At 41.1% G+C, this 23,830-nt stretch overlaps 1 protein-coding gene across 7 annotated transcripts in view; it reads right to left on the reverse strand.

Moving 5' to 3' along the window:
- Window positions 1-3,601: 3,601 nt before the first annotated feature.
- The window catches only part of GPM6B (glycoprotein M6B), a 345,888-nt gene continuing 325,659 nt past the window's right edge, over window positions 3,602-23,830 (reverse strand). For 4 of the 7 annotated variants that reach the window (XM_069204726.1, XM_069204725.1, XM_069204721.1 and 1 more), the window contains 3 exons: window positions 10,549-10,622; window positions 8,270-8,335; window positions 3,602-6,254 (listed from right to left, as the gene is read on the reverse strand). In XM_069204726.1, the coding sequence (XP_069060827.1) occupies window positions 6,174-6,254; window positions 8,270-8,335; window positions 10,549-10,622 (221 nt within the window). In that variant the 3' untranslated portion in view covers window positions 3,602-6,173. The remainder of the gene's footprint in view (window positions 6,255-8,269; window positions 8,336-10,548; window positions 10,623-23,830) is intronic. The other 3 variants (XM_069204724.1, XM_069204722.1, XM_069204720.1) reach the window with 1 other exon arrangement.

Raw genomic sequence — 23,830 nt, forward strand, 5'->3', positions numbered from 1 at the left:
TTTCATATATATACATGTATCTAAGTGAACATTTTATAATGCATTACATTTACTTTAGTATAGTTTGATAGAGCATCAAAAATTCATACATATGTATCATTTTGATTTATAATGGGAGACAGAATTTAATGAAAATATCAACTTTCTCCCTGACAGGTTAGTCCAGGGAGCAGAGTTGCAAACATCTCCAGATAAGGACATCGGCTTCTTGGAGCCAGCACAGCATTACCAGCTCACTTGGGAAGACCACAACTAAGACAGACAGCAACCTTCTGAGAACATAGCAGGCGAATTAGGGCCAAAATATGCAGGCTAGATACCACCGCAAGAAATTCAGACAGCATTTTTACTGCTAAAATAGCTTAGCTAGGGCTCAGAAGGGAGGGGTTGGAAAACAAAGACTGGGTTCATCATTCAATGCAATGAATATTTGAAACACTGTTACAATATTGCAATTATTTTAAATATTTTGTTTGTTAACTGCTTTCATTACCATTATATTTTTTGTTTTTATGGTTACATCTATGCCAAATATCTGCACTAGATTGGGGCACTGATTTTAATAACGTCTTAAAATACAACTGTGTGGATTCTTGATGTCCATCTCACTAACAAATAATCCTGTAGTCTCAAAGGACTGATTGTGGCCCAGGATCTACCATTCTCATATAATGCACAGTTGGTTCATGGGTTACAGAGCATCAGACTTGCTGTCTTGAGTTAGTTAGTTGGCTCTGAGCCTAGGGGATCTAAAACAGTACTGTATTTTGCAGAAAAGTGAAAAAGCATATCACCATGCTGCTTTTTAAGATGCAATAATTATATTAAAAATGTTTCACCACAACCAGAGCAGAAGGGGTAAAGTCCCGCAGTGAGAGAAAATTGCAAGAACTAGGCCTCAGGAAAACGGCCCCTAGTTATAAAGTGATTCTAGAATGTAAGAGTCAATATTCAATGTTTTCTCACAACAGTTAAGCTCTACAATGGTAATAAAACCTCGGTACTTTAATAAGAAATGAGTCAATCTCTTTATTGGCATACTTGTCTCAAACAATATGTTACCGGTGAACTTTATTTTCATCAGACATATTTTCTAGGGACCCATGAAATACAGCAAATGTTTCACAGGTTCCTTGTGAATTGAGGAGATTCATCATCATTATCTCTCCAAACCATTCTACCGATATTGCCCGTTGTTTAATAACCATTCTATCTCTGATGGGTAAAGACAAACTGAACATTCTAATTTGAATTTTTGCTCATTGTTAGCTGGACCTTGAGGAGAAAGGCTACCACCCCTCCCCTCTCGCCTACAGATAGAATGTGCTTTTAACAATGCACTTTGTTTTTCCCTAAAATCTAAATTCTGCACTACATAATGATTTATTTTTCTCATTTTTCATACTTTCAATTAACAAGTCCCTGGTATAAAAATAAAAAAAAACACATATACTAGTCAAGCTAGCTGCTCCAAAATAAACATGTAATACAAACAATAACAGTGATATACATTATATGATCCTATATGGCCATTAAGGGTTCTAGTGATATGTATTTCTTTGGGTGCTTTTATTGTACAAGAAGAAAACCGCCCTACAATGCAGCATCACTTCCATTGTTTGATTAGCAACCTCCTCTGAAAGCTAAGCAAAACCTCATCATTCTAACAGCAATGAGAGCCCACTGTTAACTAAATATTGAGGGAGCAGATTAAAAACAATCTGAGTTTAACCATTTCCTATCAGCTATTCATAAAAGGCAACCATTCTAACAACAATCAGTGTCCATTGTTAGTGCTACATTCATGGCAGTATCTTAAAAAATGTGATTTCTAAGAGTGAAGGAGTGCTTAGCAAAGCAAAATCTTTTTTCTCAAACATAACTAAATACTTTTCATTTTACTGTATAAGAACAGTATACGCCTCCATTATACTTATTATTTTCAATAAACACTTCTGTTTGAACAAAAATATTGCTTTTATAGAACTTACACCACAATTAACATTTAACCGCGAAAAATCCATATGTTTACTATATTACTATATTGCAATACCGGGATTCAAGGTGGCATTTCAAAATCATTCGGCGTCTGCTTCTTGGTTTATGTTGTCACAAGAGCCTCTTGATGAAATTACAAGACCATATTACAACTGTTGCCTGGTCTGGACCTTCTACATATCTAATTGAGTAATTTAAATAACATACTTTGCTTCAGAAACTATGTTAAGGATACCACCAGAATATTTCAAATTGGTCTGCTAAAAGCAGTGTACTATGCTCTTTTGGAAAATGATAACATCTTTCAATTACATTTCACTTTTCTTTTTGTGTTCCTAAAATCTGTATCTTTAATTTATTCCCAGTCCTAGTAGCATGCATAGTATGAGTACTCTAAAACTTTACAAAACGATAGCAAGTGAATGAACATGTTGTTTGGAGATTACATTTATTCCAGCTTTGCCTGCAACATACTGAGTGAGCCTATGCCAGAATTCAGAGCAGACAGTGCACAGGCTGTACTGTGTTCTTATTCCATGTATAATTCTATGTATCTTTTACACTATAAGGGCACTTCTTGTCTGTTTTGCCTTACCAAAATGATCTGAAAAGACCTGGTATGCAAGGCATTAATTTAATGAATTCCAATGGTCTCTATAGGGTTTTTCATAGCTGTAGTTTATAAATAAGATGGAAATAGCAATTGCTTTCAAATTATACAGTCCAAGGTTTAAATTTTAGGTGTATATTATGTTATCAAGGGGGGTGAAAAAGCAAAGCTTACTTTTTGTTTCAAATGCAATTCATATGATGTATGCCCATCCCACTTGGGAGGATGCCAACTAGGAGAATGCTTGGCAGTGATGGCAAGTTATTGAAACGCCAATAAAAGTGAAAACAATCAATCTACATTCATTTCACTGTTGGTAGAGTCCAGAAATTATTTTTGTAAGGAAGCAAACACATACAAAAGCATTTTTTATTATCTACAAATATTTATTGTAACACTTGTATGTAACTACAGGAAGCCCTTGGCACTGATAGAAAATATTGAATCACGGTTAGGTTACAAAAATGTATACATATAGCAAAATGTAATGCTTTTTACATAAAAATATTAGACAAATTAAACAAAACTTCAAAAGAATCTCCCAATAATGGCTAAGTAGAATTAGAAAATATGTAGGCTTTGAGACACTGCCTCTATTATCCATAAGAACACTAGTTTGAACAATTACCCTTGCACTGTTGTTGAACTAGTATCATTCATGCAACCGGTAAACAAATATCTAGGCTACTCTGTCATAATTGAATTTCATAAATGTGTTTCTATCTTTAAAGTTTTAGGCAAGTACTAAGCACATTTAAAATATAATACATTGTAAGATACCTGAACAACATCTGTCCACACTGATTTCTTTTTTTCTGGAGAAACATACAATATACATTTTTCAATACACCTCCACGTACAGTTTAAAGAAGCTTTATTATCCCGGAAATGCAAATGTCAGAACTAATTTAACCACAAGTGTACAACTTTTAACTTGATTTGTACTTTAAGAAAAAAATTAATACTACCTTATCATCAAAGCACCAAGTCACCTTTTATTTTCAAAATTAACATTTATTGAAAAACAGCACATCATTTCTAACAATCACTAATAACCAGATGTCACTGAAGGTTTCTGGAACACAAATCATGGCTTTGTAACTACTTTCTGGAGTAGGTTCCTTTTTTTAATTTACTGTACTGTAAAGCCATTTATACATGAAAAAAAAAGTGTAGGAAAGAAAGTTTATAACCCTTCTTGTACATTAAATTTTGAAAGTGAGCAGAACACACACATTTTAGTTATAAGATTGTAGCTACAACTTACAAGTTATATCACTTGAGTTTTGGGGCATTTTAAACCGGAATCATTTTTGACTTGTAACACTTTATAACATGTTGATCATTCTGAAATGCTAGTAGAATATACATTACATTTCAAATCCTGTTTCTTCTGGACAGCCTTTAGAACAAAGGGCTCGAGCGACCCTTAATATTTATTCCCAACATGGCGAGCACTGGCAACTCAATTTTCCATGTTCTAGTACAAGAACCATATCAAGTGCTACCTTTTAAAGGTTTTGGTGGAAATTCTCACCATTATGTATTACCTGATGGGGAATGGAAGAAAGTCACCAGTTATCCATTGGCTGATTATTCTTCAAACTAGGCTTAACTTGTAAGTTAAGTCTTTGGACTTCTTTATCCATTTTCTCATCACAGTTCTTTACTGCAGGGTGGCTGATTGTTTATTTTACAGAAATACACATGCATTGGCTTACATTTTTCTTACAACCATTTTATGTGTATGAGTTGAGTTGCTCTTTAGACCGCGTCTGGATATCCTGGAGCTCCTGCTCTTCTTTTGCTTTGATATCCTGGTAGGCATGCATTTTGCTTGCGTCCTTTAAGTAGGCCCAATTAGAAGACAGAATCATGAGGAAGTGGATCTGGAAAAGAAGGGTGAGCATGATGGCTAGTGAGCATGTCAAGAGGCAAAGCAAGCAAGCTAGTCAGATTAATAGGAAGGGTTCAATTACAAACACAGGAAAGGAGATGGAATTGTTATTCTTCTGGACTATGAGGTAACCTATGATTAAACGTCCCATACGCTGATTAATTGTCTATAAATGTTCAAACATGCATTTTCCTGTGGTGTTTTGCCTAAGTAAGTTGGAAAATGTTAGTATAAACAAGTAAGGATGACAAAAATGTACTACAGTCAGCTAAAATGAAAAGGGGAAGGGATGAGCAGCACAAAAAAATAAAGTTGTTTTTTTTTTGCATGTTTTCATAGTGTGGCTTGTAGTCCAATATAGAGATACATAAGAAAATAATTATTTAAATCTGTTCTGTTTTACAAGACAGGTTAATGAAAATTCTCCCAAAAAGACTAATATTTTGTATATAGTAGTTATTTATATATACAGTGAAATGTTAACTGAAGTTTCAAAAATGCTATGAGACAGCTCAGTATTAATAGTACTGGTCAAGATAAAAGACCAACTATAGACTAAAATGAGCAGTCTGTTAACAATGTTCTAGTTGAGTATCAGTAAGGATTTACAAAAATCCTCTATTGCCAGACTGCAAGTAAACATTTAACATATTTAGATTTATCTTCTGTTTGTTGTGCAACAATATTACTACTCTCAGTCCAGTTCCCTTCTATCTGTGCTCTCTTTCCATATCATAGTTCAAAACGAGACTACCCAACATCTGTTGCCGCTGCCTTTGTGCACAAAAACTAGTTCTACACACAAACTCACGGCCACGAATAACATACTTACATATTGAGATCTGGCTATTAAGAAATCAGTTATCTCTGGACAGAATATAGTATACATCCAGGCCTGGTGGTGCTGGCAGTGTCATTCTTTTTATCAACGTATATGAAAATTAAATGATTGTTTGCACGCTAAACTATAGGGAAATATCTAATTCCCTTCAGAGGCCTTGCAGTTTTCTTTATGTCTAAAGCATACATTATGTATGCGGATATAATTTAGAATCTGACGAAAATATTATCAGCACTCTAAGGAACTCACTGGCCTTAGCCATACTTATCTAAAAAGATGCAAGTGCATTACACTTAGTGATACAAGGCACAATATGACTACAGCTGATGCTGTAACAAGGGCACAGAGTTTGGAACCATTTATTAATAAATGTTGGCAGGCCAATGGATGGTACTTCAAAGCATCACACTGCCAGAATGTGCAGATAAAGTTAATTTCCCAGAATACCTGGAATTATTTATCTCACAATCTCTCTTCAAAAACTAAAAAAATACAAAAAAAAACTTTTTGTAAGACGCAACCAAACAAAAAACTGTACACACAAAAAGCAATTTGCTTTTTACCACAACTAATCAACATTATTGGTATAATAACTGAATTCGCTCTGCAGTGAGAAATAGCCAGATCTCTTGCACGTCATGGTTCACATACAAAATGTCATTTTATTACACTGATATGCCAAAGGAGGCTCAACAAAACTATTTACAAATTATGAGCAAATATAAAGACAAATCTCAAAGCTAGTAAGTGTTTTAGTCCAGGGTGTGAATGGTAGTTCAGGCTACACAGAATGCACACATTAAAGCTCTTTGTTGGGCTTATACAATTTAGAATTTAGTGCAGCAATCTTCCCGACTCTTAAACTTCAAAACCGCATAGTTATATGTGGTAGCCATCATGTAGATCAGCTGGTGGAAGAGAACAAAATACAAAGGCAAGTAAGAAACAATGAGCTAAAGGCTGAACCATCCCTGGAGTACTGTCAGATAACATTAGCAAAACACACATGGGTAGTGAAGCTCTTCAAAGAAGGGCATGAAACTCTGTAATTCTGTGAGAAATACTATCCAGGTTCATGTTGAGTGATAAAACTTTAACCTGTTTAATTTGTTTTTAAGAAGCAACTACTTTAAGACTATCTTAATACCACCAGTTATGGGCATTTAAAGTTTGTGAAAGTGAGCTTACTATTTGGGTACAAATAGAAAGTATCCTACAGACACGGAAGACGGAGTTATTATATTATTCCTTCATTAGCGTACACTCCTGAGACATTCCCACTTCGTGGGATAGTTAGAGTCTGGGACTGACCAGATATGGCAGAATTTTCCTATAGATGACATATTTTGTTGTACCCTTGTAAGGGGTCACAAAATGTAAGCCCTTAATAAAAGCAATAGTCAGAGGTAAAACGTAATTAAGTGTGAAGGCGCAGTCAGACAGAGGTTCAGACATTATTTTTACAACACATTATTTTATCTCAACATATGGTCACATTATCTCTCACTGGACATTATAGAGTAAAAAAAAGCATGACTAAAAATAGACAAATCCTAGCTATAGGTTATTTTGTGACCCAGACAATTTATTGGAACAGCAAATGCAATTGTGAAAATTAATTTGCAAAATAACAATATACGCATTTAGGAGATGGACTTGCAATGTTCTATAAGGTATAACAAATTCTGTGCACTACAATAACTTTGACAGTCTATTTCCAGAAGTATCTTAGCAGTAGGCCCAGGCGAAACTATTATCTCAGCAAAATCCCACATAAATCCCGATTATTGGGTTTTGTGTATTCTGCTCAATTTATTTAGCTCCTGTTTACTCTTTATGGAGTAGAAAATGTCTCTTGGGGGCTGTGAAAATGGACATATGCCTGGTGAGGAGGAAAACGAATGGAGCAATTGAAATAATGAAAGCCTGGCAGTGTGTTGTGCAGGGGCCACAATGGTTTGTGTGATAAGGGGGCTACACCCATCAGGGACTAACTCCAGAGGATTCTCAGTTAAGGGAGTAACAGCAAGGAGAGAATGTATTGATTGGAGATCACAAGAACCATAATAAAGGGGGTAAAATGAGGGTCACTGTTGAATGGTATATACAAGTTAAAAACCTGTTTTGACATTGTACCCAACACCATCCGAGGGGACCACCGATCTCGGGAAAAAGATGCTACTTCATAGCAATGGCTCGGCAGACCAAATTACCCTCTGCTTCTGTGGGTAACCAACCTTAGGCAAGGGGATTTTCAAATGGCAGATGATAGTGAGCCTGACGTCAAAAGAATGTCTCTTGTTGCGGTCACTGACTGCATTATAGGGAAGGCTGTCAATGAATAATAACTCGAGAGACCTAGTACAGTTGAAACGCCTAGTAGGAAAGCATGGACTTGAAGCCCATAGTTTTAAAGAAGCTGACAGGACCCATACATAATCAATGCTATCTGTTAAGTTTCTTGTTTATTAAAAAACCTCTACAAAGGGGTTTTAACCATTTACAAACAGCACAACAACTTGTTTCGGTGCTTAATCAACTCACTCCTTATCACATATATATATATTATATATTGAATTTTCTACTAAGAAATAATAGTAAAGACCAACTCCAAGTAAGGAAGGACCGACTCATGCAGTGACACAGGATGGACATTAAAACAGCACTATGTATTTTGCATGCATGAACACCAGTAACACCAAATAACTGTGACGAAATCAACTTTGCAAACATGCCTCTGGCTGTAAGGTTTTGCGGCTCATCTAATTTTGAGATGCAAAAAAGCTCCCACTTACTTTTACTTGTATTCATAAATTGTGGTCTTTCCAGACAATTACATTTTAAAACGTAATCATTTTCTGTTCACTTATAGGTGTAGAAAATTAATTTCATTCAGTTTTTTACTTCAAGCAGTGATACTCACCAGTGCAATTACGGTGGCACCAGCTCCAGCACAAGCCACAATGAACAGGTGATAGGACATGTAAAACTAGATAAGAAATGGAAATGAACATAAGTATTTCATAAAACCGAGGGGTCATGAAGTAAACAAAAATAAGGAATTGAACAATATACAAGATACATTGCTTTGGCATTTTTGGGTGGAAAGGCAGAAAACAATTCACAAAATGTGTCAGAACCATATAGGAATGTAGAAACTTGCTGAAGATGCAGGAGCAAGTGGACAAATGAGGACAAAGAAGGGCTGAAGTCTATGCCCCAAGGTTGTCAAAGTTATGAACAGCATGAAATCACCCCCCGCCCCCGCGCTCTCCCCCAACACAATCCTACAGATTTTGCACACTTTCATGGAATCTGAGGCTTTTCTCATTGCCAACCAACACTAAATAGGAACAATAGTGTCTTTGATGGATGGAACACTTAACACCACCTGGATCAATTATGGCAGGCTCTGGTTTCTAGTAGGTATCCAGGACAGTGCCAATATACTGTACTGCACCAAAGACTTTAGAGAGAACTTTAGAAAGTTTACAATGAAGTGCTGATGCCGTTAAGCAGGTGAGCCATTTCATCACTTCTGGTTCAACACGACCCTCTTATGACCACAGAACATCATAACTTCAGTTGAAGTGTACTAAGTGAGAAGAAGCATGGTCAATGCTTTGTCACAGAAAGATTTGTACTTAAGTATTTGTTTTACACACTAATCTTTTCCTCTGCAGATGTCCTTCCACTCTGTTTTCATCATAAACCCTTCCACTTGCCTGGTCACTCCAATACTCGTTAACACAAAGGCAGTCTGAGTTGGAGATGCCTGGAGGTGGGCCCCATTGGCGTCATGCAGATCCTGAGGAAGACTGCCACTGTGACACTTTGCAAATCTATCTGTGCCATTTATTATTTCTTCTACCTGGTCATGTCTATTTCTTTCCCTTTATTGGGGCCTTCTTTCTAAGCTATGTTTGCCTGGTTTTCATGACATGATATGCACAATACTTTGTGAACAGTCCCACCACTTTCCCTGATTCCAGTTTTGGTTCTGGGATGTTGCATCTAAATATATGCATTACGTCCCTGTTCTTTATAGAAAAATGTCCAAAAAGTATCACCGTCTTTGGTGCCCACACTTATTCATCTGCTGGCCAGATCCCTTAGCATGAAATACTACATATAGGTATATCTGAATCTTAGCCCTTCAACCTAAACAGAGAGCGTTGGTGGGTGTGTATAAAACATCTTGCTCCACTTTTCTCTCCTTGAATGCATTTTTATCATTAGCACTCTGCCAAGTATTCATTACTGGCTTCCTATGCGAGCTGTTCATCTGGGGCAGGGACACCTATTCCCTTAAACTACTTCAGCAAGCCTCTACAGTGCAGAGGAAGGAATTATTTGTTCAGGTGCGGGAGGACAGAAGTTTATTGAGGGGAGTGGCAATTACAGTTCATCCGTAAAAGAGTAGAAAAGGTAAGTAGCGGGTGGCGGTGCAGGTAAAATTACACAGATCTCCTGTAGGTCCAAATCATCATTGTGTTTGTTATTTAGCAGGATTTCTGGCACTTGTATAGCACCAAAGTGCTTCTCAATAGCTCGGGATGCCTCTCCTGGGGTGTATAACACAGTCTGATTCAATCTGTGGACATGCGTGGTGACGTAACAAAGACCCCCACAGCCCTGTACTTCTCGAGGTGGGGCGAGCTCCAGGGTCCCCCCCTTGAACGGTACCCTGGACTGAGAGCTCCTGCATGACTACGGAGGGGGCCCTTCCATGTAGTTTGCAGGGGGGAGGACAGAAGTTTTGTTATGCCACTGGACATGCGTGGTAAGTAAAGAGAATGATTGATGGATCTTTGTTAGAGGATTGTGTCAGCAGTAAGAATTGATAGCTTTATGGGTGAGGCCGAAAGGCTGTACCCAGATCACTGTGCAGAGAAATAAGGTATACAGAAAAAAAACAGTTTTCGCTAACCAGTCCTGAAATCTCTATCTCCAATAGCAGACATTCCAGAATGTTACCTTGTTAAGTGTAGCTGCCTACTGTATCATTATCCACAGGCCGGCCTTTTGAAGGGATTTCTCTGTTAATCTACATACCCATTGCTGGGGAGAATTGTGTGCGTGGTGTTGATCACTTTCATAGTTAAAACTGATTCGGAATGTATTTTCTTGTCGGCAGTTTTACACAGGCACTCTCAAAGTAATAGAACAAAATACTGCGCCACATGTTTTAAAACAAGGTACCTCATTTGTGTTGCAGATGTTCTCTAAAGCTGCACCACATGCTCTGCCGGGGATGGCGTTCCATGGGATGATGCCTGCAGTTGAAAGAGAAAGCAATGAGTTGGTGATCACAAGCAGCAGCGTCTTTGATTCTGCTTCAGTTTTTCTGCATCTCCTCCCACCTGCCATCTGTGTTCCCTCGGCCTGCACCCACACATGCCTCAATGCTGCCGCTTCATGCACTGACAGGAGGCCCTGCAAAAACAACGCACCTCCTGGAGAGCGTGCTTCATATCCTAATGGAGCTCCCCTTTGCCAACCAACAGACGCTTCAATATCCAGCTCTCCCACATACCACAATATGCACAACAGCAACTTAATCCTGCACGCTGAATTTTAAACAGGGTGCATGAGCAGAAATATTAGTACAAGCCAGGTAAAAAAAAATACAAAAAGAAACTGGCTATTGCTTGCCCTATGTTTTTCACCCCCTACTTTATGCTCCTTTTCCACTATTTAAATTCTATATTATACATCCTACATCTTTTTCTTATGGGAAATAAATTGTGTCCCCATTTTTAAACACTTTATTGTTTTTACAACAATAAGCAACCATTAAAAACATCACCAATGTTGTGTGATTTAATCATTAAGCCATTGTAAAAATTATATAGTTAAGGATAACATGGTACAAGAGATAATAGTCCTTAAAATACTTTTACTTTCTTTTTATAGAGAATGTAAAGACAATACAAGAGCAATACATGAAACATGAAGGGTCTCATTTAAATATTGACGGGCGTCCTCCCGTCCATCAGAGTAGTGTAGGACATTACATCCGCCAATCTGATGGACTACTATCTGCCACATCTAGAGATAATCACCAGGCTAGCAGTGATCTCCATGCCTTCAGAGGACCTGCCTTCACTGCTGTTCCTTTGAAAGCACAGCAAGTTAGGAGGGTGCCCGCTGTCTTTCAGGAGGCCATACACTATAGTTTTTTGTTTTTAAAAACAAACTCCAGTTGTTATTGAACAGCAATAAACTAATGCCCCCACTTCAACATGGGATTTTTAATTTTTGTATATCAAAACAGGCACTGATCTAACTCTCCCACAAGTTCACATTAAGAGCATGGATTGTGATTCCCTCCACAATGTCTGCCACCATATCTACAAATTTTTGCAATACCAGCATAAGTCAGAATTGCTTCTTTTGCACTGATCTCTTACATTTCTGTAAATCCCAGGATGCAACTCTGGTCATACATCTATCTGAAGACACTGGTGAATGACATGCTGATCGCGACCATCCAAAAAGTAGAGGAGTCACCATTGTGAGATTATAAGGGAATATCCATAATATCTACACACCAGAGCCTATTTAGGCAGTGGTTGAGCCACTCAAACTGACAAACACTAATCTGATGCACACAGCAGTTAAAGATATTAGTAACTCAGTTTATGTGGAAATATGGTAATGAGGCCTCCCACCTAGCCAAAATAAAGCAGACTGTATATCCACTACTGTGTAACAAGTTTCAAAATCTGATAGCACAAGCCCCTATATCTCTTCAACAACTTTGAACCTGCCTACCCTACAGGCCGACAATAGTCAGGTCTTCAATAACTAAAACGTTTGAAAAATGGTTGTCTGGAACGGCAAAAGCTTACACTACAGCTCATTTTGGTCAAGGTTATCTGACCCACTGACAAGGTAGTAAATCTCGCCCATTAACTGTTTTTTCCATCATTCGAACCAATGGATATTCTTTTTCAGAAACCTCCTCTGTGTATGGAGTAATTCCAATGCCCTGGTATCCTACAAGTCCATCGGATACTATCCATGTAAGCTCAAACAAGGCAGTTGCTTCAGTCCCTACTATGGGAGAGAGAGTTTATTTTGACACATTGAGTTGCAAACATGGTGCAACACAAACTATTTACTCAATGGCAACATTTGGGTGAATGTTAATCTGACATCACAGATACACAGCTGAATGACATCTCCATATAACAGCTATGTGCTTTATTGATAATTTCCTCGCAGATCTTGCAAGAATATATACCCTACCAGTAAAAGATTCAAAGTTAATGCTAAAGCGAAAGGGTACATGGGATAGAGGACAGAGGAGAGCTCTGCCTAGTGCCCTTAGCCACTAGGAAACTTGCCAATTTGTTTTCATCTTATGCTTTCACTTTGGCATAGATTAATTATACCCTTGCAATTACACGCTTCCAATGAATTTCTATTTAGGAATGCATGCATACAATGCCAGTCCACACACTCAAATGCAATACGAGCCTCAAGTCTGTATGGTGGGTTGGTCTGCTTTAGGACAACAAAAGAAACTGCCTCCTATTCAAGTTTGTGTTCTGCTGATGAATGCAACACATCTTGATCTTTGTTATCAAGAACGACTATCATTGTCAATATCCTAAAAACGCACTTAATAACTTATTTACTTTGTTTCTGGAAAACAGATAATAAGGCCTACATTTCAATAAATTGTTATTTCCATTTGGCGGCAGAGCAATTGTACTCCCCCAATTGATTCAGAAAGCATATAAATCAAGAAGACGTTTGCATACTGAAAGTGTGGTCTTGGGACAGAAAACTCAATACACACGCAGACTGGAAGCTCATCCACTTTAAGTGTTTTGCCAGAACCAAATAATTTAGCCTACATAAGACCTGATCCTTCTAATGGCTTATTAAGTGTTTCACCAGTGTCAGACAGCCCTACTTCCTTCACTAACATTTCTACCTGCTTGAAGTCCACACACAGATGTGTTGTAAATACAACTGTAAATGGCCTCAAACTTATAAATAATTCTGGATCATTACATAAATTGAAAATGAAGGACTATGGGACTAATTCACAAAGCCATTCATAAATGCCTTTATGAATCTGCCCCAATATGTTCAACTCTATAACTAAAAATGCAAAGAGAGAGCCTTTCCATTTGTACTAATTATATGTCAATATTCTCTGTATAATCTATTTTAGATGTCTGGAACTAAATCAAAGCATTTAAAAATATGTAAAGTAGCACATTCAGAATTACCACTCCACATACTCAAATGCCTTTTTGAATTAGAATTTATATTCCCGCTCTGCACACCTTCTGGAAGGCCCAAGGGACACCAATTATTCATCTGAAGAGGACTTAAAAGTCGTACAGCTTATCTGAATTCTTTTTAAGGGCGACTTGCTTCTCTGATAGCTGCCACATAACCATAAATCATATTCTTCACACCAGATACCTTCCACTCAGTCTTTGAAACCGTAGAAATTCCAGGGCTGCTCTTGAAGGGTGACCAAAACGTCAAAAGCAATTATTTGTTTCTGAAATGTATTTAGTCAAGAATTTGTGGTTTCAGATTCACATTTGAAAGGCGATCCGTTTGAGGCGTTGAAGCTCTATTCAGAATCATGCTGTCCATTGTAAAAGCCTTCACATCTTGGGCCATCCTCTCAAATTTAATACAAGTATTTATTGCGTTAGAAATGCCGGCTAATTCAGACCTGGTCCCATGTTGGGTTTGGCAGACATTCACTCCACTGTCAAGTTTTTTAAGGTCCATTTAGTTAGTGACCCAAGTAGCATTTGGCAGCACAGTATGAACAAAACTTTGATAAGCAATGGACCAAAGCCTCCAAGTGGTCCTCCACCCAGATTACAATCTCCCTGCATATGCCTCTTTGTAATGAGAGAAAGAGCTCAAATCACCAGAGTATGCCCACACATAATGACACAGCTAGTAAAACCGAGCAACAAATCCACTGCTACATGCCCTAAGGTACCATATCCATCAAAACAGTGTTGCATGTGCCCAAAATAGCTATCAAAATATTGGACAGTGACACCTTCAGCAGCACCCCTTGATGCCAAAGCAGTTCAATCTATGTCTCACAATGACATTGCACCCCATTCAGCTGCCATCCAGACACGCCAAGCCATGACACACTGATGGGCTGAACACTTCCAGTCACTCAGTTTGGGTGTGACCTCAACAAGTGAACCACTACACAATGTATTCTGCTGACAGATCCAGTGGTGATCACTGCTCCACCAAAGGTGCAGGAGAATCTGGAAAGAGGGCTCCCTAGGGGTCCACCTGGGTTGCAGACACAGGTTGCCTTCTGATCCCCATAGCTAGAACCACAGACTTCAGTTCAGAGTGACTCCTCAAAAAGCCTACTAACCCATGGTAACAATAGTCACTCGACAAGCCCTGATTTTTATGATATTTAGAGAAGTGTGGCAGTATTGCAGAGAGGTCCATATGTCCATCCTAAGCAAAGACATCTTGCTCCCCGACCTGCACCGTATGAAACGAGGTTCCCTTTTTAGTCTTTGCACAAGCCATGATCGTTTCCTTAAAGGTCAACTGACAGCCTGAAATCAGGTATTAAGATTTTTGCTCTTGGAGGCTGGTAAAAAAGAATCTTGTCCTTGTAGGAAATGGTCCAGCATCAATTTGTAACATGTACAATGTGAATTCGTTTTTTTAAAGTTTGTTCAAGCTATTAAATTACGACAAGCATAAATAACCTAATAAACCCAAACTTTTATCCTTTCAATTTTAAATATTCAATGTGTCCTCCCCAGAAGGTCTCCAGCCCTCATATTAATTTAGACAATAAAGCCATGTCACTTTTGTGCTGCATGCATTTGTCTTGACGGAAAATACTTATTCAAGCCAAAATGAGGGGTCATCTATGGTTTTAACTTTCATACGCCACCATCCTATATTTTATACTCCTAGTTCTTCTCCATCCATTGTAGACTACTGAATTGTCCTTGTCCGTTGTGTTGGTTTTGATAATTATCCATTCCATCCTTCTCAACTGTGTCTCAACCAGGTACACCCATCATGGATTTTCACACAACACAATCAAGCAAGCAACCAATAACTTGCAGTTTCACTCACTGCTCATTCTTTCACTTTTACTTAAACAGTAACGTTTACACACACCTTAAAAATCACAGTCATTTGAATAACCCCTCTTACTATCTGGTCTGTTCATCTTCTCTGTCTGTCCACTGCCCTGTGGAAAAAAAGAGGAGCTTTTCTATGGCCTAAGACATGAACTGAACGCAAAGGTTTGTTAAGATCTCAGTCACAGCTCTTCCCTCCTCAACTCCTCACCCTTTAAAGAAATGGGACTTATGGGTGTGAGCTCCTGCATGGATTTAATTCGTAACCACTTATTTTTTAGATCTGCTATTGCTATCACATTATGCTGTTCAATGTGCAGGGTATATATTAGTCCTATATAGTCCACACACATAGTTTTTAATGCTTCATTTGACTGTGACAATTTGGTCATTGGAGCGGTGCAAGAATATACTATTTATTCACTTGGTAAAAACTCACATCACTTATCCTCTGCCTCCATTCCGGGCAGTCAGTGTAGCATCTAAAACCTTTTCTTAGGTAAGGGTTTCCCTAAATAAAATACATGGGCAAGGGATATCAATTACTTTACAAAGGATAACAGCACAACTAACCTACAAAACCCCCAATGGAATGCCCTCTTGCATAGATAACTTGCATCATTGCCTAAAGGGTTTGCAATGCTGCCTCTGGGTTATTCGTGGTATGCCATTCTTGTTCAGTTTTAGTTATGGGAGCACTGAGAATCCTTACTTAGTTCGAAAACTCATTCTTTCTTTGTTATTGTATGCCATGTGATCCAGTAAACCCATGTTTGCCACCACGTCATCATGATTTCCTTCTGTTTCCTCTGCCTCCCTTAAAGAACAAGTAACTTAACTTCAGTAACGATTTATGTGGTGTAGACATTCTAGTTGCATATTCCTTACCTTAGAATTTTCCTCAGGCGTCAGACTGGATCTGGAGATTTTTCTTCGAGTAGTACCCTTGCGCGTCGTTAGGTGGTGTCAGTCGACTCAGCGGGTGTAGTTGGTGTTGTGGTCGCCGTGATGACGTTGGGAGTCGTATATAGGCGCCACCTCAGCACGGTGACGTCAGTTTCTTTTCATGACTTTCCATGCCAAAGCGCAGAGCCATGAAGAACACTGAAAATGGTGCGCCAAAGCTAAGGCCCGGATTGGGGAATCCCTGTCCCTAGAAATCAGTTCACAAGCGGGGAGGATGGGTGGGTCGGTAAGGAGTCTGCAACTAGAATGTGTCTCTACCAGATAAATTGTTACCAAAGGTAATTAACTTGTTCATCTAATAGAGACTTCAAGTTGCAGATTCCTTAACTTTAAAATAGATACCCAAGCAATGCCATCCTCGGTGGTTGGCTGTGAACCAAGATCATAGTAGCTGTCCAGGCAGTAATGTTTAGTGAACGTGTGCAGATGCCCACTTTGCTGCATGGCAGATATCCTGGACAGGAACTCTGCGTGCTCATGCTGTGGTAGCAGCATTTTCTCTGGTGGAATGAGCATGCAAACCCTCAGGGAGTTGCTTCTTTGCCAAAGCGTAGCACTGGGTCGCTTTTGCACTGCCTTCCTTTTCTTCACACCCACATATCAGGCGGTGGAGTCTCTCTTCTTCATGAGAAGGATGTGGAGGTGCATTAAAAGTAGGAAAAGTGATGGACCGGCTTACATGAAAAGATGTAACTACTTTGGGAAGGAATGAGGCCGTAGTGCGTAACATCACTTTGTCATGGTGCACAGACAAAAATGGGGGCTTTCAAGAAAGAGCCTGAAGCTCACTCACTCTGCAAGCAGAGGTGATGGCAACAATAAAAACAGTTTTGAAAGTAAGAAGGCTAAAAAGACAATTGTGTAACAGCTCGAAAGGAGCACGCATCAAGTAAGGACAAGATTGAGGTCCCACTGAGGCATGATGAACAGAGTGGGAGGAAACAAATGGGTGAGACCCTTAAGGAATCTACCAAAAATAGGAGCTGATCAGCCAATCTAAGAAAGGCGGAGATAGCCAAAAAGTAACACTTAAGTGTGCCCAAAGCAGAGCCCTGCTGGGCCAAAGAAAGAATGAACAAAAGAACCTCAGATGGAGGAACAGAGAGGGAAGTGGGGGGAAATCAACAGACTTGTTGGTACACTATGGATCAAATTTATGACAACGACAGGCATATACCGTTTTGGTGGAGGGACGCCTGGCTGCCAAGATAACATCACGGACTTTGAGAGGAAGGTCAAAAGCCATCAACTGTCACCGCTCAATCTTCACGCATGAAGGAGGAGATTGGACAGGTTCGGGTGGAGAACCGTCCCTTGTTGCTGCGATGGAAGATCTGAGTGGAGGGCTGGTGGCCATGCTCAGTAGCTCTGATTACCATACTCTCTGTGCCCAGTTCAGAACCACCAAGATAACTTCGGCCCGGTCATTCTTGATCTTCTTCAGAACTCTGGGCAGAAGTAGTATAGGCAGAAGGGAGGCCGGAGTTCCACTCAAGACAAAAAGCGTTGCTGAGTGAATGAGCTTTGGAAACTCCAACGCGCAGAACAGCTAACATAGCGCATTCTCTACAGAGCTGAACAGATCTAGCCAAGGCTCTCCCCACTGCTGAAAGAGACCTTGTGTCACCTCCTGATGGAAATGCCATTCGTGATCAGCTATGCATTGACAGCTGAGTTCGCCTGCTCTGGCATTCAGAGCCCACCAAATGTTAAACCACCGGTGAAATGTCCTGATGTGCCAGCCATGTCCAGAGGCGCACAGCCTCCTGACAAAGGGTCCAGGATCCCAGTCCTCCCTGTTTTTTGCAGTACCACATAGCGGTAGTGTTGTACATGAATACCTGCACCACTTCCCCTTTGAGAGAGGGAAGGAATGAATGCTTTCAATGCAAGCCTGATCGCCCGGAGCCCCAAAAGATTGTTGTGGAGTCCAGACTCTGCCGGAGACCGGAGACCTCTGATCTCCGCCTCTCCCATGTGGGTGACCCATCCCAGGAGTGACGCATCTGTCACTACTGACAGGTCTGGTTGGGGAAGGGAGAGGGATCTGACTTTGCAGTGGGGGCTTTCTAATCAGGATTGGGTCAGTCTTTCGCAGTCCCCTCTGAGATCTGGACTATGTCAGAGAGATATCCCTGATGCTGCGCCCACTGGAACTTCAGGTCCCACTGCAGAGCCTGCATAGTCCATCTAGCATGTGTCACTAGCAGGATGCAAGATGCCAAAAGGCCCAGCAGCTTCAGAGTCATTCTCACTGAAACCCAGGATAGAGGCTGAAAGATCGGAATCATAGCCTGAATATCCTGGACTCGCTTTTCGGGAGGATAGGCCCGAAACTGCACTGTGTCCAGAACAGCTCTGATGAAAGAAAGCGTCTGAGAGGGAGTCAGATGTGACTTTCGCACGTTTATAGTGGACCCCAGCGTGTGCAGGAGGTTCGCCACAGTCTGAAGGTGGGAGACTACTTTATGGGGCATGTCCGCCTTCAACAGCCAGTCGTCGAGGTAGGGGAAGACTGTAACCCCCAACCTGCACAGATGAGCTGCAACCACCGCCATCACTTTCATCAACACTGGAGGGACACAGGTAAAGCCAAAGGGAAGCACAGTAAATTGAAAGTGCTCATGGCAGGCAAGACGAGGCTATGGAAATAAGCGTCCTGCAAGTCCAACGCTACCATCCAGTCGCCTGGGTCCAAGGCAGACAGGACCTGAGCCAGGTGAACACTTTGAACTTCTCCTTTTTGAGGAAGAGATTGAGGACCTGAACGTCTAGGATAGGACGCAAGCCCTTGTCCTTTTTGGGCACCGGAAAGTAGTGGGAATAACAACTACAACCTACTTCTGGAGCAGGGACCCTCCCTATGGCTCCCTTGGCCAAGAGAGCTGCGACTTCCTCGTGGAGAAGTGCAAGATGATCCTCAGGTAGTAGGCCGTAGGACCGAGGCATGGCCGGAGGGGCAGTCTTGAAAGGGAGGGAGTAGCCCCTTCGGATGATCTGAAAAACCCACCTGTCTGTAGTGATGGATTCCCAGTAGGGCAGGTGATGGTAAATCCTGCCGCCAACTGGTCTGGAGTGGGGAGACGGACTAGAAAGGCTTGGAGGCTGTAGCAGGGGTGGGGGTTGACTGAAGAGACCACAGGTTCCCTGTCCCACAAGCCGATGGGATTCTGCATCCCTGGCCACGCAGTGGCTGAACAGAATGGGTGGCACGGTGGGTGGGAAAGGGACGCGAAAAGGAGGCCCTTCCATGGCCACAAAAGGAGTGAAAGGCTCACTGTTGGGGATGAAGGGCAGCCAAAAGACCGAGGGATCGAGCCATAGCCCGGGAGTCCTTGAATCTCTCAAGCACCGAGTCTGCTTTGTCTCCAAAGAGACGGGTGCCATCAAAGGGCATGTCCATAAGGGTCTGTTAGACCTCCTCTGAGAAGCCATATATCCTCAAACAGGTGTGGCGCCTCAAGGCCACAGTTGACTCAACCGATCTACCCAGAGAGTCAGTTGTGTCCAGCTCACATCGAAGAGTGAACTTCATCGCGTCTCTCCGATAAGCAACTGCTTGGGAGATGATAGTCCGGGCCTCCTCCGGTATCTACAGCAAGACGTGCGCGACCGTATCCCACAGGGAGTGAGTATAAATGGCCCAAAAGGCATGCAGTGTTCACTGACTGCAACGCCAGAATGGAGGAAGAAATCTTCTTCTCAAGTTGGTCCAGTCTCTTTGATTCCCGATCCGGAGGTGCGGAAGGGAATGCGCCAGATGATGAGGGTGCCTAGATAAAAAGGCTCTCAGGCGTGGACTTTTGGGAATGGAATTTAGGGCAGTTCGGAGCAGGCCGGTGAGCGATTATCCTATTCACAGGAGCCCCTGTGCTGGGTCTGGACCAAGTACCCAGAAGGACATCAGTGAGGGCTTCACTGAAAGGAAGGAGAGGCTCAGATGTAGAAGCCCCTGGTTGAAGCACCTCCGTCAGCAGATTAGACCTGACTTCAACAGCAGGCAGCTCAAGTCCAAGGACCTCAGCCGCCCTACTGACCATCACAGAATAAGTGGCTCCCTTCGCGGTAGCCACGGTAGGAGGAGAAAGCATGCCAGATGTCAGGAGCGTCGACAGTCGACCCGGCACAGGGGAAGGTCTCAAAGGTACGACTGTCGGTACAGATCCGGTAGCGGATCCGGAGGGGACCTCGGTGGCCGAGGTGGGAGCCACCAGCACGGAACCTGATAGGCCCCCAGCCGAACCCCCAGGGCCCGAACACACTGAAGGAGGGTTAGACTTTCCGGAAATGAGACGCATGGCCCTATAGAATTATTTTAATTGAGCTGGGGTAGCTCTGGCTTCCGAAAAGTCGAGGAGGCGCAGAGTGGACCTAGAAGTAGGCTCTGAGGACGGAGGCCTAGACTGTGGACGCTCCACCCTCGTCGCATCAGCCGAGCGAAGGGGTGAAGTCGAAAGATGCATAGCCTTCTTTGGCTTCTTCTTACCTGAATGACCCAACGTGGAGGACAACTTGCAGACTCAAGACCTTCCTCTCAAGTGAGACCGGGATCGATGCGGAGTCAAGCGCTGAGGAAGCGCTCCCTCAAGGCCTTCAGGTGCATGGCCTGGCACTCGGAGCATGACTTAGGGTCGCACTCCAGGCTCCACAAACTGACCCGGTGCAGATCAGTCACCGACATTCGGTGACAGTCCTCGCAAGGCTTCAAACAGGTCTTCGGGGACATCCTTGACACACCAAAAACTCAGCAAAAGTGTTGAAGTCAAGTAAAAAACTGACCTAGGGTAGCACTCCCTGGATCAGCGCGTGGCACGGAAAGAAAAGAACTGACGTCACCACGCTGAGGCGGCGTCTATATACAACTCTCAACGTCATCACGTGACAACGACGCCCGCAGAGTCGGCAGACTGCACCTAACAATGCACAAGGGTACTGCTTGAAGAAAAATCTCCGGATCCAGTCTGATGCCTGGGGGAAATTCTAAGGTAAGGAATCTGCAACTAGAAGTCTCTATCAGATAGCCCTGGTAATCATGAAGAACAGTCAACTAAATACATTTTCACCTGGCGAACATGTGATCTGCTTTTTGTACTCCTTTAGTCTTAATTTTGGTTCGCACTACTGTTGGTATACCTTTGTCAGCTCAATCTGGCTACAACATGTTCAAGAGCGGTTCATGGCATTAACTCTTCTCAAAACAGTCACCACCACATATATGTCGTAAAATATTTGGGTGTCCAAACATGCTAGTGACTTTCTATTACTGAATATGTCCTTTCAGTGTCTGTAAATGCCCATAAAACTATTGCTTCTGCATTCTTTTCTTACAGGGCTAGTGAGACACCCCCCCCAACCATTAACACTACTATCCACCTTAACAATTGTCTATTTGTCCATACTGAATTTTACAATCAGTATGCATTATTTCACCAGAATTAATGTTTTTAAAAAAAATAAAAAATCACCTCAAAATGGCGCAACCCTTTTTAGGTCAGCAAAATAATGGTGACCGTGATGAAGTCGCGACAAATTTTGCACAGCGTTCTGCCAGTCTCATGAAAAAAATGTAATTAGTCTTTGGCTAGCACATGTGTCTGTCTCTCTTATGGCCCAACAAGACAGCATAGCACATTAGGTTTCACTCAGTTTTTTTATTACGTGATCTAAATATTCTGTATTTCAAACTTCTCTTCGAATGTTTTGATAGAAAACTTTTCAGCCTCCCAAATAACAGGATGTGGCAATGGAAATTCAATATACGTTAACCCATGAAAATACTGCCCATATATCTTTGGAAAGCAAAGGCTGATCTGGCCAAACTGAAAGTCGTTATTAAAACTTAAATATTCCCTCTGTTACAAACGTTGTGACTGCCTGGGATTTCGGGGATTGTCCTTTTTTAGCGTAAGCAGACTGCAAAACTAATTTGCTGACTATCCAGGCCCTTTACAGCACGAACAACATTTTGTTGATATTGGCAATGAGTATCTATTGATGTGAATGTTTTTATTTACATTGCGTATGTCTCCACAGAATCTAAACTGGTTATTTCCTAAAGTTGAGTAACTACTGGCAATTGCTCCCTCAATCTTTGGAAGTAGCTTCTATTGATGCCTCACTGAGATTGCACCCTCCATTATCCTTTATTTGGTGTTCGTACCCTTTTAGCGCCCAAACTGGGTCAGTAAACTCTCCCTTACTCCTATGTAATATATCCTCAAAATATGTCCAATACCATTACCTAACACCCATGGTCCGATTAGGGTGTCACAGCTAAGTTGGGTTGTTATCGCCAGGCTAAAGTTACAGAACTTATGTGGGATCTTTCTCTGACAGAACCATGCATGCCTTTACCCCACTGTCATTACAACAAATGAGTCTTTACCACACACACCATTACCCCGCAAGTCTTTACCACGATTATGCCTTTGCTACGAAATTTTCATTGTAAAAGCATATGGTGGGAAAAATTTAACAGGGTAAGTATAACTCATATATATGTCTATATAACCCAATGCTCCTTCATAGTTGACAAAGGATGACAAGCACTCAGGGCCATGAGTGCCTGTCGTCCTGTCAACTATGAAGGAGCATTTGGTAACAAAGGGTGCTGTATGTCAAGGTGCAATATAAAGGCACCTCTGACTGTCTAGTGGGCGGTCGCCGCCAACTGTAGGAGTGAAATAAATAAATATAAATATATATAACCACGTTTTATTAAGTGCTATTCCGCCATGACGCGTTTCGGCCACTGACTGGCCTTGATCACATGACGCACAGCGCCATTACTCCACATTTTATTCAGTCCACGTGAATTTTAATACCAGTGACATAGTAAACAGACTACATGATTCCCTGTTTCACAAATAAAAGAACTTAGATATCATAATATTTACTACTTCTCTTTGCAGCAGTAGCTTTCTGTACTATTTCATTCCTAAGGCATGTAATTTATAATCATGAGAGTTCCACAATATGTAATTGCTAAAATACATACAAAAAACAAATTAAATGATGTCTTAATCTGTGTCCTACAATCCGTAGTGCTAGAGATTTCCTTAAAGTCATAAACACTTAGTGGGGTTATCACCTCCTTTTTTTTTTTAATTATCATTGAAAGTGGTGCTCCTAATCGGATTTCAAACTGATTATAAATTGAATTAATATCCCTTCATAAATTATAATTGAGATCTTCAAGTCCTTTTAGTCTTCTGTACCAAATCATACCCTAGTGCATACATTTTCACTCTTTGGGGAACTTCTTTCCCTGACTACACTCCAGAATCTAGCCCAAGTTGTTTTTTCCTGTAATGGTGCACATTGCGTTGTGCAGTGTTTTGGTTCGAGGCGGCCTTTTTGTGGCTGGAGAGTGAGCAACATTCTAATTGAAT

The sequence above is a fragment of the Pleurodeles waltl genome, chromosome 8, assembly GCF_031143425.1.
Source record: "Pleurodeles waltl isolate 20211129_DDA chromosome 8, aPleWal1.hap1.20221129, whole genome shotgun sequence".
NCBI lineage: Eukaryota > Metazoa > Chordata > Amphibia > Caudata > Salamandridae > Pleurodeles > Pleurodeles waltl.